An 18834-nucleotide genomic window follows, 5' to 3' on the forward strand; every position below is an offset into this window, starting at 1 on the left:
CACTACCCTATCGGGGAGACATTTATTACGTGCCTTTGCTTTTCTGCCACTTTTGGCTAATCGCGACGATGAGGATAAGTGATAATTGAAAAAATGATGAAGTGGCACTCACAAATGCAAGGCCAAGGCAGCAGAATTCATTACAGAGTTTTCATGCTAGAGATAAAGGGTGGTCCCACTACCAGAAAAGTTGCCACGTACTTACCACAAATAAATAAAATGTTTATATGCGTTTTACACAGCGTCAAAGGTTTCCAAAATACATTACCTTACGTCTTACGTCGAATTATCCTTAATTTTGAAATGGCAAGAATAGTTTTGTGCAAATTTGTGAAGTGTTTCCAACCTACGAGGCACGAAAATTCCCAATCGCAAAAAAAATCAAGGGCCTCAACTATTTCACTTTAGTTAGAAGTACATTACTGGACAACATACTAAAGATATATGCATTATAATTCGTCTTACTTCATCAAATTTATCAGGAATCCGATGATTGATATCCATATAATCCGCTTATTGGTCGCCAGGGCAACCGAAAATACTGGTATAAATCCTGGACGATAAAGACCTTGGACAAACATTCGTAATATTGTGTGAAGTCATTCATATCCGACTTTAATGCGGAAAGTACAAAGAGAGGAAGGTATCAATTTCAATTTGTGCGTCCTTCTGAGCGCACAGCCCGGTTTGAGAGCGAGGGGGGGGGATGGGGGGTTATGTTTCACGTGGTTGCCTCTTTGGATGATGAAAAATATTGTCGCATTAAGGTCTGCATTCACCAAGCCGAGTGCCTAACTGCGTATCAAAAGTTGAGTGATCTATCTCTGTTTCTTAAAAAAATGTTGTCATATGCAGTGCCGCCGACATTATATTAGTGGAGGGGGGGATTAAGATTAAGAACGTAATATGTGCAGACTGAAACATATTGAAGCCGCAATAATGTCTTCCTCAAGTTACTTTTTGTGCATCACACACGCACACACACACCCACACCCACACCCACACACCCACACACATACACATCATATATATATATATATATATATATATATATATATATATATATATATATATATGTGTGTAGGTGCGTGTATAAAATATACACTGCATATATACGAGGGGATGCTGAAAAGTTGGTAGCCCGATGTAGCACTTGGAATGATTAAACTTCATACTCAACATTCTCCCCTCGAAGATTAATGCACATTCTTGCCCGGTGTTCCAACTTTTGTAAATTACTTTTAAAAAATTCTATGGTTTGCTCCTCGCACCAATGCTCTGTGGCAGTAATCACCTCCTGATCCGTGGCAAAATGGCGGCCCTTAAGGTGTTTTTTTTGAGCTGAGAAAACAGAAAGTAGTCCGTGCAGCACAGTCCTGTAAGGTGATGCTCGTTTCCTCGTGGATCATCTTCAGAGACTTGCTTTGGAACAGAAACTTCATCACAGCTATGAACTTGTAACGGTATAGTTTGTGCTTTTAAGCTGATTCTCAGCAACATACACAATATACATTACCATACATTTTTGAATCCTTGTCCCGAGGTTCAAAAATTGCAGTACCTGAAGTTCTGTGGATGCTAGTTTAGGCAATAGACACGCACCTCTTCAAATTACAACTTAACGCCCATTTCCTTTTAGATATATATAGGTTTATTCATAATATATTTACAGAAGTTAATTCTTGGCCGTTATTCGCAAAATTACATTCCGGTGTACCCTGTCCCCCTTCCCGAAGAGAGAGTGTAGACTCGCGTAGCCACTGGCTCCACGAGTAAAAAAAAAATATAACCCTCAGTACCAAAAAAGGTGACTGAAGGTATGGGCGTTGTGTACCTGGTTTCCCACATGAAATAAACTATTGGAATAATGTGAAAAGAGCAAGTGTGTGTATTAAAAGAAAGAAAGTTAACATCCCCGCCGTCGGTTCACATAATAAGGAAAGAAAGCTCGTCCAGCCGCTCCCCTCAGAGAAAAAGATACCTCTTACATTGCTGTACTCCGCCAAACATCTGAGGCCGACTGCTCCCCTGCCCTTCCTATTTATAGGCCCCGCTAATGACCTAAACCGTTACTGGAAACTTACCGCTCCCCAACGGCCAAGAACCCAAAAGTACAGGAATACATAGACATACACAATTTATAACATAAAAAAAAAGGATCCAGTAATGATCGCATCATTACAAACTCCATGTTTGTCAATTTCGCTTGCTGAGCAGACATGGTCACTTAACAAACCTTAAACAACAAAAAAGCCTGTAAGTTTTGAAATGCGTTTTGGTATATGTACATACAAGGATATGTACTTTCCAGACATAATGTTACCTTCCTCTAAACAGTTTTGGAACTTTGTCTGGCTACGAACTTTTCAGCATTCCCTCGTATATAGGACTACGTCACAAGAGTTAGACAAAAATAAAGTTGGATGCCCGTTAAAATTTGTATGGAAACGACTGTCCTGGAGTCGATCGATAAAGACTCTCCAAGAATATGTCAACGCAAGTTTGGTAGGATTAACTGATATAATACTGTCATTCTTCACAAAAATAATAACTCCCACGTGACATCATATAACCATATTTGGAGATTCGACGAACAAATGAAATTGATTGGTTAGTTGGTTATTTTGATGTTTTAAGTCCACTTTATGCACAGTAAGGCTAATCGGGACTGGACCTACAGTTTAAAGTGAGATCCGCACCACTATGTGCCTCCACCGGGTTTGGAACCCGGGACCCCTTGATTACAAGGTGATGACGATACAATTGCGCCATTGGGAAGGACAACAATTGAAATTTTTTTAGACTTGACTTAATCTTCACGTTCAGTACAGTTTAGCCGTCTCTACGTATTAAGTAAACCGAAACAATATAAGGTAAACATTTGAAAATTTCAGCATAGTCTGCGATTATATTCATATTGGAAGTACCGCGCTCAAATTTTGATCGGTATATCGAAGAATTAAGTTATACACAGTGGCGCAACCTCAGGGGGTCAAGGGGGCATTGCCCCCCCTCCAAACCTTGGATGGAAATCGTTTCTAGGGGGCAAGTGGGGGCAAACATTGACGGCCGAGGGCACAGAGGGGGCACAGAGGGGCAATCGCCCTACTCGATTTCAAATTTTATGCAAATAAAAATACATTTCGTAAAATTTTCTTGGTCTTATCAAATTCAGAGCCGTAGCAAGAGCTTGGGAGAGAATTCCATGGCGCCCCGTGAAATTATTTGCGCCATATTAAATCAACATTGTTTTAAGTTTGCAAAAAATTACATCTAAAAATTTTCTTGCTCGCTTTGCTCGCACTGCATGGTTGTTTTCTGCAATACATTGTAAATTACCAGAGAGAGAAGTAAGATTTCTCTGAATTGATTTTGTCTTAAATACAAATGAACATTGTTTTGAGGGAAACACATTTGAGTCATATTTGAGAGACAATTTATATCTTTCTTGTTGGTTTATTACGAGGTGGATGAATTGATGTATGTATACATTATGTAATGTATTTAAATAAGCTTTGAGTAAGTACACAATTAGTGTTAGCATATTGCACATGTACGTATTTTCTTATTTTCCGTCGCTCCATGTTGCCTTCTCGCTCTTCTATAAAGATTTAGCGAAATTCAAAACCCATCATCTCTTGCTTTGTTCTTTAAATCTTGCATCTCGCCCATCCTTGAATACTGTTCCCAAATTTGGGCAATGGCCTCAAAAAACAATCTCACCAGAAAGATTCTGTTCTCAGTTTCTTTCTTGCAATTGTTCGCCATATAATACTTTCCTTTCGACATGTATCCAAATCAGACACCATGGCTGCTCTGAATATTCACACTCCATCCGTTCGTCGTGATCTAGCTGACATGAAATTTTTATTCAAGGTAATTAATGTAAAAATCAGAACAGTTCTCCTAATCATTGAATTCACACTTAGGGTACCCCAAAAGCAAACGCGCAACCTGCAACTCTTCCACAACCCAACCACTAGGCTATCCCTTCTACAACGCTCCTTGTTTTACAGGCTCCCAGAAACCTACAACAAACTTCCCCTGAATGTAGATATTTTCCTTCCAGAACGTAATTTTTGTATATTACTGACGAAGAACATGTCAATCTATCCCATCTTGTTATTGTTTTTATCTTTTGTTATTTTTTGTTTCTACTTTATGTTGTTTCAGTGTAAAATGGCCAAATAAGACTGTATCTGAAACCCTAAGTAAATAAATAAATAAATAAATAAAAACACATGTTTAACGTGCATGTTACATATGTTATGTGTAAAAAATAATTTTATTCGGAATGTATTTATTCTTCATTTTTCGTCTTTCAAAAATACAGTTTGGTTGCTTGTTTTCATTATTAATGTGAAATTGAACGTTTTGAGAATAAAATTCAAATTGTTTGTGCCAACACAAATGCATTAGCACTGACTTCTACGTGATTTACAAGGATAATAACGTCTTTAATATTATACTGCTACTACTACTATTACTATTAGTATAATAATAATAGTAATAATAATAATATTATTATTATTATTGGTACGTTTATCCTGGTACTTGTCCCCCCAGACAAAAAATCGTGGTTGCGCCTCTGCTTATACATGGCTGCTCGATGAAATTATTCTCAACGATGATGAGAATTAATGATGAGTGAACATCTCGAAACGAACCCAGCACACACTTACGTCTTTCTCTGAATAGGAAACAGTGTATCGTTGATGGTGTAGTGGTAAAGCCTGGTCCACACGTAATGTTTTGTCGTTATTTTTGCTTGATAACAAAAGACTGACGCAAAACACACTCAGCTGCAGTATTCATGCTTTCTGTCAGTCGTTTCAAAGACACTATAGATGAAAGAAGCACTATTCATAAATATTGTATAATTTCAGTGTATGTGGTGAGATTGAAAAAAAAAAAAAAAAAAGGAAAGAAATTTTCACTCACGCTGGTTTCGTAAAGTGTATTTTTTAAAGAGGGGGGGGCGTAATTTTTGATCTTTCAATTTGATCCGTTAATTACGGCAGGAACATGAGGATTGGCATAATTTATACTCTGTTCCATCTTACTCTGGAACAAGGTACACGCTGTTGGGAAGACTGGTAACGGCAGTCACTTTCCCTCCTCCGCGCAATCACGTTCCTCTCACGTGTTCACTGGTGGAACCGTCTCGTGTCACAACTTTCGCAGAGACTTTGATTGATTGAGTTTTAAGTCCCCCTTGTGCACAGTAAGGCAAATCGGGACCGGACCTACAGTTTAAAGTGGGATCCGGAGTAGTATGTGCCTCCACCGGGTATCAAAACCGGGATCCGTTGAGCAGAGACTTGTTTTCGTTCGCCTGCTCTAGAGATAGCTGGGACGGAGTGTACGTATGAATATGGACACCTAGTGCAAATTATTATAACCCAAGACATTACTCGTGCAAAATAATCGATACCCAGCACAAAAGTTAGCGAAGTTTGACCAATTAGACGAATATGCATCTACGTGCAACAACTTTTCTTCGGTCTTGCTTGACAAAACGCTTCAGCCTATCAGTCTTTCGAGCGGTTGTCTCACCTCATTCAGTTCATGGAAGTCAATCTCTGCCTTCCACAAGTAATTCGTCTTTCGAACGGGCATCAAACTTCATTCACTTCAAGCAAGACGTCAAACTTGCCGTTCACACAATATTCGTATTTCGGGCAGTCGTCAAACCTCATTCAGTTCATCCCCGTTAAAACCACACTTCACAGTGATTCTCATTCTACTTTAAACTGTAGGTCCAATCCCGATAAGTCTATCTGGACAATGTGGTGGTCTTAATAACAAATTAACTTTTGGAGAGAAGAGTCGCCGAGTTCGAATTAATTATTTTCGTGTGCTGATTCAATGTCAATAAGGTTTCTTGTCTTACAATGAATAGTTCTAGCTATAGTTTCCAGTACCCCTTATATACTTTCAATTTAAATTGACTGCTGTACACAAAGTGAACTTTCAACCAACTTGCTGGTCTTGTCAACGACCCATCCGTAAGATACAAACTGTCTATGGTGGTTGATATACTCAATAATTGGAACTGGATAGGATTTCAAGCTGAGGACAATTGCGATGAAGCCAAAATCACGAACAATTGCGATGATTTTGACTGTTAAGGTCATTTTACAAATTAGTGGTAGGACAATTGCTACCTAACCAAAGGAGCCACAGAACTAATAATGCTGTAAAAGGTTCGAACAACAAAATAAATAGGTGGCTTGGAAGACCCCATCCAAAACTTCATGATGTTCTGGCGTGCCTCAAGAACCAAGCAGAAGACATCAACATCAAGTACATGCGGATGGAACTTAATGTAGAACGTGAAAATAGGAAGAAGCAGGACATTAAAATCGACGAAAGGGTTGGAAAGTGTATTCGCACATATGAGGAAACGGGTGACTTCAAAAGGTGTATGTTGGCTCTCCCATGCTTAAAAACCAAATTCCCAGCCAGAAATAAAATAAGAGAGAAAAGTAATAAACAAAAATACGAGAATGAGGAAATAGATATGACTGACGATGTGTGGAAAAACACTGGTTTTAAACATGCCAAAGTGGTTGTAATGCAAGTACGTTTACAAGCTCCCTTGCCAGTCTCAAACCTGAAGAGGGGTGTGAGGGGTGCTCCTTCCACGTAGTACACCCTGGATTGCAGAATAACGAGGCTCTGGCGACTGGCCCCATGGCCAGTATAATTCTGTGTCGTCCTGTGTTTTGTCCTTATTTGTGCTGAGCGCCCTTTTTAGCCTCAGCTTTTAACCAAGGTAAGGAATATTTAGTTTTCAGACACGCTTTTATTTTTATTATGATAAGGGGCTGGACCCCGTATAGTGTGACGGGTGCAAAGTAGCCTCAGTGCTGACGCACCCAAAAATTTTTATTTCAAATTCCAAAAGAAAAAAAATCAACCCTGGAGAAAGTGTGAGAGGAAACAGTGTTCTATTATAAAATATCAATATTTCATTTAATTCTTTTGTAAATGGTATTGTACGGGGTGTTAAGTCACCATTCAATTTCATAGAAGACTTAAAATGTCGTGGCAATTGTCCAACCGCCCTTTCACTTCTGTGTTCATCGCAATTGTCCGACTACCGAAGCTGAGAGGTGGTAAGTTTCAATTACTTTCAATTTTAAGAGAACCTATTTGCGAGACTGTGCTTATTGCGATAAATCGCACTGCAGGCAGAGACAGGATTTGGTAATGCGTGGGATACGAGCGGGTTTGTGAATTCTACTTTGGGAGTGTGACGTATGACATAAATTATGTGCTGCTCTAATTGATAATGTGTCCCTTTTTTCTCTACACCACTCCTCTCTGTTTCTTTGTTTCTTCCCCTCTATGTTATGTTAATTTTTCTTTGTTTCGATGTGTTTCTCATAATCTCTTTCTCACTCTTTCTGTCTTCCTCTATCTCAGTTAAAAATCAATTTCTGTTTCTGTCTTTATTACTCGCTTTCTCTCTCTCTCTCTCTAACTTGTCAAATCATAGAGTACACCTGTAGCAGAAAATTTCCGATTTTCGCGTTACTTTCGCAGAAATTCACATTGTTTCGGAAATTACTGCGCGTAGAAAATGCGGTTTAGCAGGTCAATTTACACTCGTAATTGCTTAGCGACAGCAATGAATGTTTCGTCGGTGTTACTCCGACTGTGAAAGCTTAAGGTCCCTACCAATCAATCATTTATGACCATTATTTACACTATTGGAGTGCAACCTCTGCACTGCTGATGCTGTCCATAGCTGAGCAATTCCATGTTAAAGTGGACAAACAAGGTTAATTCATTTTTATTGAAAATATCGCTTATTATATGAAATTAAAGGGAAAACTATGCACAATTTGGAATTTTTAATACAAATATTAGTTTAATGGCTTTTAAATAACATATTGTCAAACCTATTACTTTTTATAGTTAAAATTGGATTTTATGTGTGGTGCTTGCACTCAGGGCCGGATTAAGGTGGGTGCTATTGATGCTGCAGCATTAGGCCCATTCCTGAAATAGGCCCAGATGAAAACAGACGAGAATTTTCCGAAAACTGAACAGTTTTCTTTTGCTATATTCACCTGAAAATAAATCTTAGAATGAAATTTGGAGCCCCAATTTCGGACGCCTAGACAAAGCGTTACTTATTATACAGTTACTATTATTCTTTGCGCTGTGACGTAACTATAACGTCATTGTGTTTATTGTTCACCGAAGATTTCAGGCATCAGGCACAATTCCGTCTTAATACGGCCCTGCTTGCACATCATTTAGTTTCATTATGATATAGTAGAGGAGAAGGTCTAAATATGGGCGAAGGTTTAAATATGGGTTTTGGAGATATCAGCGCTACCGGGTGCTGCAGCCTGGCGGAGGTTATGGGAACTGGTTATCTGTCAAGGACAAAGGTTGCGGCGCCAATTCGCAAGAGATAGTGGTGGTTAGTTTCGGCCTTGGACGCTGTTATGGAATTGCGACCTCCGAAAACCTTTTGCAAGTATGTTTTAACTCAGCGTTTTCTGAATTCTCATCAGCTTTGTATAGGTTATGATATTAGCGATACATAAAACAAATGTGGGCTATTATAATGCCATGATTTTTTTGTGAAATATGTACCACAGAAAGCGAAAATAAATTGAAGAAGAAAATAGCGTGATGGTCTAAATATGGGCTATGACATGAGGTCTAATGTTGAGATCACATTTTCAACAAATATTTGGATGTTTTTCTTAATTATTTTTTTTAATTCTAATTGCTTTTTGTGATATTGCCACCAGTAGCCCATATTTAGACCACAATTTTGAAATACATCATTTTACCATTTTTTGGATTTTTTTTTTAAATGGAGACCTTCTATACTTTAGCATGCTATTACATTTAAGTATATATTTCATAGATATGCATTTTAAAGGCAGGTGCTAGATATATTAATTTTTTTCCTCCGAAAATGACAACATAAAAAGGAGAGCCCATAGTTAGACCTTTTCTTCTATTATACCATAAGAAAACTAAATAAATTCAAATTTATTGTTTCTACATCTGAAGCTCTGAAGTATTCCACTTCATTTGTGATACAAACCTTAGTTTGCAGAATCTATTTCATAGACTTCACATTGTTCCATAATCCTTCCTACATGTGCATGATGTCACACCCGTCACAAGCAAAAAATGTTTATAAAAGAGTAGGTATGTAGCAATATATTTAAAAACTAAAAGCATTTGAAAGTATAATGAAATTGTTTTAGAAAACCCATATATTTCACAGAGTTCTCTGAAAGACAGGAAGGTCATACAGTCATGTCTCAGAAGTCTCACATCCGTCACAAGTACAAAAAATATATTTTCTGTAGCTGAAAATTAAGATGGGAGAGTAATTTTCTGCATTTGAATACGTTTCAAGAAGGAAACTTAAATTTACATGAATTGATAGAGTTACATATTTGAAGATGCTGCGAAAATAATTTTAAAATGAATGTAAATCTGTCTGAATGTCACATCCCCCACAATGGAATTGCCTATCAGGTTAAGAAGCTTTCTTAAACATTGCACCTTGTCACGAAGGCACGGATGTGGATATGGCAGTACGACTCCGCACATTCTGCACCTCAGCCATACTGGAGGTAATGTGTTCAGTACCACGTTCGCCTTTGCCCAAAGGTACACATGGAGGAGAGGCTGAGTGAACCCCAGATATGTTTGTTCAGGGCTAACATCCGAACCTCCCCCCCCCCCTCCCTTCGAGTTGCTATAAATCATTGATTCTTGGTTTTTTTAGGTATGAATGAAGAATATAGAGAATGTCTCTAATCACTTTAATATTTGGTATACTAACTAAATTTGGCTTTGTAATCACGAATTTGTTGTTAAAATGCCGCGGACGCGTGTAAAAATTCATTGGTAGCCCCACAAACCATTGACGGAAAGCCCCAAAAACTATTCACGGATAGCCCCACGAACCATTGCCGGCAAGGTTAGGTTAGGTTAGGTTAGGTTAGGCAAGCATAGTTAACATTTTGTTCGTAAAACAATGCGAAAAAGCTTTTTTTTAAAAAAAATCAACTTACATCAGCTTTTTTCACGATTTTCAGGCGTGTCCAAGGCATTTTAACAACAGATTTGTCATTAGAAGGCCAAATGTAGTTAGTATACCAAGCATTAACGAAATTAGAGACGTTCTCTATATTCTACATTCGCTCCATTTTTTAGTCCACTTTATGCACATAAAGGCTAATCGCCACTGGACCTACAGTTTAATGTGTGCCTACACCGGGCATCGAACCCGCGACCCCTTGATTACAAGGCAACGGCTTTACCACTTCATTGATTCTTCGAAAGGCGACAAGTGTTACCGAGATATTTTTTCCCAAAACCAGCAACTTTAACTTTGAGAGAGAGTTAGCTTTTCAACTCTCTAACTTTCAGAGAGCAAGTTTTCGAAAACTTTATTGCGAAGCTTGTTCCGAGGGAAGAAATGTGAAACGGGAGACTCACCCTCTGTGGCGTTGAAGTCCCACACCCTGTGGCGACAGGTGGCCTCCTCCCAGTCGGCGTCCGCCGCGACGGACAGCATCCCCCGAAGAGCATCAGCTTCCACGTGCTCCTCCATGGCTCCCTACATCGGCGTCCGTAACACCACTGACGCTCGCGACGCCCGCACGAGCGACGGATGGACGGACGCATGCGCGCGCCCACGTCTTTAACAACAAGTGCTGCGATATGCTTACCTGGTTGCTTGCTTTACAAGTTGTTCTCGCTTCGACGGCAAACTTCAATCAGAGTCCTGGGAGTGAGTGCTTTTCTTTTGGGGTGGGGAGGTTAACATTCAAATGTCTATTTTGCAATAAAATGAGTGATTGTTCCTCCTTTTTCCTTTATTCTGTTTTTTGGTTTCTCCTCTTCTATATCTCACTTTTCCATTCTTTCCTCTTTTCCTTCTATTTGATCTCTTACATCCTCTTTCTCATTTCATTCTTTCTCTTATTTTAGTTTACTCTCTCTTCCCTGAATTTTCTATTATATTCTCTTTCCTTCTAATTTATCTCTTACATCCTCTTTTGTCTTATTCTTCTTTTTTCCTACTTCTTACCTCACTTTTTCATTCTTTCCATCTATATCCTCTATCTCTTGTGTTTCCTTCTCTTCTTTTCCTATCTCTGACTTCACTTCTTTTCTCTTTTCTATTTTATCTCTTATATCCTCTTTCTCTTTTATTTATTTCTACTCTTTTTATATTTCTTACCTTACTTTTCCATTATTTCCCTCTTTTCCTTCTTAGATATAGCCCATATTTTATCTATTTCCTTCACGTCTACTTTTCCTCTTTATCTAAAATCTCTTTTCTGTCCCCCCCTCTCTATCTTTTCTCTCCAATTCTTTGCACTATATTTCCACTCAAGTTGACAATATTTATTGAGATTTGTATTTTTTGAAAACATACTCGTGGAGTTCAGATTCCATTTTCAACTGTAGGTCACGTCCCAATTAGACCTTCTATGCACAACGTGCACTAAAACAAACATTAAACAAAAAACATACTTGCAGAAAGGCATATTTTGATAATATACAAGAATAAAATATCATATTAGAAAATCCTCGTATAGACACTTTTTTAAAAAATAAACTAAATCCATTAATACAGTTTTCTGTATATTACACCATGTAAATGTTTGTCTGAAAATTTATAAAATATTAGCTTAGAAAATAAATACATACGAATATAGTTATTTTTATTTCGGTTATTTTATTTTACCTCTTGGGTTAATTGCGACGGTGCAGATGAGTCATGAAATGAGTTATTGAAGAAACACAAGGATAAGTAGCTACATATCTAGTCAGGGTTTCGTCTAGTTTCGTACCAGTTTCGCTAACCTCTCAGTGACATAGACCGACAAAAATAAATAAATATCCATAATAGATGCAACAGCATATAAATGGGAAATATGCACATACATATACCTATTTTCAGAAATGAAATAATATGTGAATAATTCTAGTGGACGTAAAATACTATATATGTCTAATGTCTATTTGAGTGAACTAAAAAAATGCTTATTTTTATAAAAATTTCCATAAATATGAACTAAGGATATAAACACCTATAAGTAGTGAATTTTGTGGTACCATAAATATGTATTTTTGAAATATACGCATTTACATACTCGGTACCTAGGTGCCAATACCTTGGTTGCCTAGAGGTTAGGAGCCGTTCACACCAGTTCGATTTGCTTATCTGGTATTTATCCTCTGAAATCCATCACACCTTTCCTCTTCACTGTACAAACAATGATCATTACTTGGATATTGGAGCGAATGTTTCATTCTCTTCATAGCATTCTCTCGTACCATGGCGATAGTCATATATCGAACACGTTTTCGCTTGGTGTGTTTGTGGTTACCAAGCCCCTCCCTCTTTTCCGGATTTACATACAAGGCTCCCAAGCCAGTAATATCACGTGGAGGCTCGAAGTGCAATGAACCAAACTCCGGCTATACTGGTGCTGCAAGCGCATCATTTGGAACCACTGGGACATTTCAGTTTTCCAGCGGTTCTGTTTCCGTACCGGAAACCCTGGAATTAGGAACTCCACTATTTTTGGTTGGACAAACAGAAGTTACTTCCGTTTAGATTGGTCAAGGGAATTGATTTTATTCAGGGTTGTTAAAGGTCCAGGAATTTTAAATCAATTCAATTCCGGTCCAGGAGAGAAAATCAGGAAGCGTAACTGGGTTGTGGACCGTAAAGAACCATTTTATCTGTAAAGTTTTTCAATTCGGTCCAGGAACCTTTTTTCCGAATCAGTTTAAATAGGGTCCAAGTTCCGTATTGAAATGAAACAATACGCAACTTGAATCGAATACGGACCTGACGATAAACAATTATCCACTTGTGAGCATGAAAGAATAATCCCGGTGCTGGCTGTCTCGAGAATCTAAAGTACAAGGTAGAAATGGGCGAAACGCAAACGCTGCAGTCACGTTACCACTCTCAATGTAGCCCCATTCTCTCGCGCGCATTCCTTCACTTGGTTGTAGCAGCACTGCCGTTCCCTGGTGTAATATCTGCTGGTTCCTGGATCGGATGCCGGAGCAACACGTGACGGGTTTGTTTGAACTCAATGTGAAGCCATATAGTCCATTGCGTTATGTAAGTAACTGTTCGGCAAGGGAGTTTTTGAACCTGGCCCACGAGAAAACAACAGCGCTTTGATTTATTCCCTGCGCTACGTTTTCTAATACCGCAGCGTGACATTCCAATGTAAAACGTTCTTGAGGACATTTTTAGAAGGCAACTTTTCATCGGCCAACCCTGGTCCAGGAATTGTAAATAAATTCAATCCCGGACTGGGAGAGAAAATCAGCAAACGTAAATGAGTTTTAGACAGTGTATAACCTTTTCATATTTAAATCATTCCAATTCGGTCCAGGGACCTTTTTTCCGGATCAATTTAAATACGGTCCAGGAACCTTTTTTCAGGAACAATTAAATTACGGTCCACGAACCTTTTTTCAATGTAACAATAAGCAACTTGGACCGAATTTAAATTGTGCGAGACAAAAGGTTCCGGTCCTGCAGCGGAACCCAATAGAACCCATTAGAATTTTTAGGTTCCTGGACGTTTATCAACCCTGATTTTATTGGCAACTGCAGACCACCTCCGTGAAATTTGGGTCTGGCGAGGAGCACACCCAGCTACCGCCAAGCACCAAAACAAATAGCTCTAAACCTGGCCCTCATAACTTAACAATTATGAAGCTACAATTCCGCTTATGTCTAATAGAACTCTTATCATTTAGTTTTAGCGTTTGGGTGTGACCCGCTGTGACAGTGGCGTCTCTAGGCCATCTGCTTTGGAAACAGTAGATGATCAATGGAAATAGTCCTCTCATTTGTACGATAGATTACACTGACGAGTTTTGCAACATATTTCCATGACGAAGCGATTATTTGGCAGTCACTAAGCTTATGAACTAAACTTTCAGGCACGTTACAAAGTAAGCATAATGACGAGTCTGCCATGTGCAGGTCATGAAGTTTCACTCGAGTCGGCAGTATTTGGTGCACTATAACGAACCACGCGATTGTATTCTTGTTGGGAGATGCCTCGCGTGTATATTTTTCCACACCTCAGGCCAACGAACTTCCGAGTGCCTTGCAACGATTTTAACCACCTGTTGAGACGCTACACGCATGCCTCTGTACATTTGCGACACCACTGGAACAGGCAGGGTAGGAGTCGTAACAATCCATAGCAGAACTCCACTAAGGTATCTCGAAGGTACCTAAGGTTGGGGGGAATAGAAGTCACGTTTATGGGAGAATCTAACGGTATATGAGCCAAGCAGTCGAAGGACATAACTCTGAATCATTGTCTCGATGTCCGCCTGGCTCTTGTGGTGCACGTGTGAAAGATTGAAGCCACCAGTCGGCCACAGGGTCCGGCACTTAGGTAAGAGTTTAGTGAAATACTGTAGTGAAACAGTGCAAGTGTAGTGAAAGTAATGGAAAGGAAAGACGGTGTTTGTGAACTCCCAAGCAGTGTGTATGTGGAAGTAGAGTCAGAGGAGGTGCAGGAATATTGCACTAATTCGTTTTCATTCTTGTATGGTATGCACAGCTGTAAAGGCTCATACTTGAAATACAGGGTGGTCGGAAATTCCCCTTACAAAATCCTAGGGCTAGTAGAGGGGACTGAGTAGACAATATTTGGAATAGGAACTCATGTCCGGAAACGTACTGTTTCCATGCTACAACCATGACAAAGTGTCGGAATTGCCTCTGTTGGTATGCAACCAGGTAGGCAGTACATGACGTCAGAACATCACCTGATGACCTAAAGTGTAATCATTACCATGTCAAATGAGGTGTTACGTAAGGTACAGAAGTGAATGACGTGTGACTCAGTCCATAATACAAACAAATTTATTTGGTAACAATGCCAAGGAAACAAGAAATGAAGGTACTATTCATTGCTCACAATAACACCTGTGTCGACAGTGGAACGCAACAACTTGTTTCTGTCTTCTGCACTTGATGTGCCGCATACGGCACTGATGTGACGGCCACGAACGTCGTTGCACACATTGTACCAACGAATCATGTTCCGGTACACTCGCTCCATCACACCTGGTGTCCTGTCAATCTCTTGTGCAGCTATCATAACTCCTGCCAGCAGTTCGTCCTCTGTGTCTACAGGAGTCTCGTACACCATACTCTTCATACGACCCCACAAGAAATAGTTCAATGGCGTTTAAATCCGGCGATCGTGGGGGCCACGCGGTTGGATCACCTTGGCCTATCCACCTTTGCCCGAATTTTCGGTTAAGATGTCTCCGAACGTCACATGTAAAGTGAGGCGGGGCCACATCGTGCTGAAACTACAGTTCCTGACGGACGTCACGTGCCATCAGGTGATCTTCTGACGTCATGTACTACCTACAAGGTTGCATACCAACACAGGCAATTTCGACACATTGTCATGGTTGTAGCGGTACGTTTCCGGACATGGTTTTCTATTCCAAATATTGTCTAATCAGTCCCCTCTATAGCCTTAGGAGTTTGTAAGGGGAATTTCCGAGCACCCTGTATATTCTATTCTATTCAGATGCTTGATTATGATTGATTGAATTAGGTTATTTTATGCCCCTTTTCTGCCATTTCTCTGCGTTTGACTAATAAAGTGATGATTATGGAAAGGATTTTAAGGTGCAAAATTGTGGTCGGGAAAGGGGAGAAAAGGTTCTGAAAATGTTTTAAAAAATGTTTAAAAAAGGTGCTGATAAAATGCCTTTATTCAATGCTCTCTTTTTCTGCGCCTTCTGTATATAATGCGCGCGGACCGCAGAGAGAGCTGTGGTTCTGTCGAATAGGTTTTGTTGAAATTTGTGTTTTCTCTCGCTGGTTTCTACATTATCTTGGGAACTATTGGGGCTGCAATGAATTATATTATACCATTTTGTAGCTCTTGTTCTGATCTACAAAATGAGACTATAGGCTTTTATGTAGCTGTTCAAGAAGAGTGAAAATCGTTTATTTTGCTGTCCAAATTTTAAACAAAACATGAAATAAAATGAAGGAAAAAGGCACTGAAGCATCAAAGAGGGAGTAAAAAGGGGATAAATGTGCGAATCTCACGAAAAGGTGCAACAAAGTGTGTCAATTTCAATTGATTTCATGTCCTAAAATATTAAAAATATCGTATCACGAGTCGAACCTAGGATCCGGGCATCATAAATGAATAAGCTAATCATATTATAAAAAGGGTCCCGCTGAAGCATTGAAAAGGAGCTTCTTAAAATCTAATTACGACAGCGACCTTCAGCGAAGTTGGAAAACAACCGCTGACATTGCATTAGGCCGACACAGAATGAAAATCAGAAAATCAGCGTTTTTCCTCAGATTCACCATTGCCAAAGGACGCGATCGAGTCAACCGCCTTAACGGCCGAGTTCGAATTTCATTTAAAAAGGTCGCGAGAGAAAATCTCTTGCTTAGTTGCCTTCCGTTTTCCGTCAGATGAAATAGTTACAAATGAACTCCGTTTCTAGTTGCTTTCAGTTTACGTTGAATCCAGATATCGCGAGAGAGCTCCACAGTTGTCATAAGTTTAGGAAAAGGAGCGAACGAACGATCTGGAAGTTAAAGTTTATCGTTTAGAATATCGGTCTACGAAAGTAGAGAGTTTGGAGCCCTGAGTTGCTCCCTCGTCCGTTTTCTTACAGAGTAGGGCTACATCGCAAGGAGGACCAGCGGAGAAGAGATCGCCGCAGAACTTCAGGTAACGAACATTCCTTATGTCTTTCCTCCCCCTGCCTGTTCAGTCAAAGTTAGTGTTTTTAAATATACAAGGGTTGGATAAAAAGTAATGGCAACACTGCTGTCCCGTAAAAGGGGTGAGTCACAGCGCCACAAGTGTTTCGTGGCTGATAAAGGAATGTCAGACGAGGAAGTATAGTGAGTGGGAGCGATTGTATGTTATTCAGTCAAAAACAGCAGTGCTCTGAAGCAGAGGACGAGAGTGCAAGCGCCCTAACAATATGTTTAGGCAAGAAGAACAACGTCTCTCAGGCAGACGGTCAACGCAGCCTACTTCTGCACCTTCTTGCAACACCACCTTCGTCTCGCATTAAGAAGGAAGCGACGGCACGATGTCCCATCATCCTGCTTGACAATGCAAGGTGTCACACTGCGAACAATGTGACGGCGCACCTGCATAACTGGTAGTGGGAGGTACTGGAACATCCGCCGTGTTCACCGGTACGAGACCGTGTGATTACGACCGTTTTGTCAAAATGAAGGATCCACTGGGCGGGAAGCACTACGACACGCGCGAAGCCATCATACGTGCTATAGGGCGGTCACTGCGGGACATCGACAGAGATGGACGCGCTGACGGTGTACGACGCCTTCCATACGTGTGACAGAAGGTCGTAGAGATGGGGGGCGATTACTTTGAAGGAATGTAACACGTGCTCCTCTACCAATACAGTCAAGTACCAATTATACCAGTGTTGCCATTACTTTTTATCCAACCCTTGTATGTCCGTGTGTTCTTATTTCACGGGCCTAGTTCTTCAGAGCTACACCTTTTTTCTTACAACGTTCCTCTCGCTTAGCAAGCGAGTGGCTAAAGACTGTCATCACTAGAGCTCGGAAGTTGAAGACCTATAAATTGCCAAAAAAAAAGACCTATAAAAAGACCTAAAAATATAAAAAAAAGGACCTAAAAACGGAAAAAAGGGACGTATAAATGTGATCCAAATTAATTAATAACTTCACTTTTAACCTCCCCCCTCCCTCTGCTCGGCACCTTTAGATCTTTGCAGGCGTGTGCTGTCTGGTCGTATACACCGTGCTGAAAGCTTCAAAACAAGATAAAGTTGCCACATACAGCGCGACCTTCCAGACAAGTTACGGATAAAGGACCTTGTACCGTACCTTCTTTAGTCGTCCAAAAATGTTTTTCTCTCGTTTCAGGGATCGGTTCACATATATTTATTTATTTCTCTCTTTTTTTATTTCTTTACTACAGAAAGTACGTTTAAGAGGTGATGAAGTGATGATGATTCGAATTGGGAACGGGCAGTAAAAACGTAGTCGAAACAAGGTGAAGTTGCAAAAAAAAAGTCGTTAAGATCGAAAAAAGGCTAAAAAAGGACCAATAAGCCAAAAAACGCCTAAAAAGGACAAATAAAACCCACCTTTTTCTGGCCTACAATGATCCAAAATGAACATATATTATGTTGGGCCTCGTTTTCGGACACTAGAAAAAAAAAAATTTTTTCCTCAACTTCCGAAGTAGTGGGATTGGCTATAGGATAAGGACAAAAATTGTAGAAAAGAAGAGCTCCTATGATTAAGAGCATATCACACTTGAAGAAATAGGGAATATGAGCATCTTGGAGCATATTACACTTGAAGAAATAGGGAATATGAGCATCTTGGCATAATTTTGAGTGTACAAATGAAGAATTGGGGCATAAGCCCCTCAGACAGATTTGCTTACACTTAAAACAATGCCAAGAGGGGCCTATACCCCAATTCTTCCAGTGTGATATGCTCTGATTTTTTAAGAATTTTGAATTCAAGTGTAGAAAAAGAAGAAGCCCCTCAGACAGATTTGCCCATACTTAAAACAATGCCAAGTTCCCATATGATCTTATTGTTTATAGTGTGTTTTTCTGTCAAAATCCCAGGAATCCTGGGTTCTGAGACCCAGTAGAGTATGGTGCATAGCCCCACGGTTTTTATTGCCTTGTAATCGGGAGGCTCGGGTTTGAATCCTGATAAAATGTGAAGCCTCCCCTGATGGCAAAATGTTAATATTCTTGCCTTGT

General features: G+C 39.7%; 1 protein-coding gene across 1 annotated transcript in view; it reads right to left on the reverse strand.

Moving 5' to 3' along the window:
• The window catches only part of LOC145981405 (calcitonin receptor-like), a 477125-nt gene extending 466519 nt beyond the window's left edge, over positions 1-10606 (reverse strand). Inside the window, exon 1 of the mRNA XM_083114642.1 lies at positions 10492-10606. Within this exon, the coding sequence (XP_082970768.1) occupies positions 10492-10606 (115 nt within the window). The remainder of the gene's footprint in view (positions 1-10491) is intronic.
• Positions 10607-18834: the final 8228 nt, after the last annotated feature.

The sequence above is a fragment of the Lepisma saccharinum genome, chromosome 29 (genome assembly GCF_977018435.1).
Source record: "Lepisma saccharinum chromosome 29, izLepSacc3.1, whole genome shotgun sequence".
Taxonomy (NCBI): Eukaryota; Metazoa; Arthropoda; class Insecta; order Zygentoma; family Lepismatidae; genus Lepisma; species Lepisma saccharinum.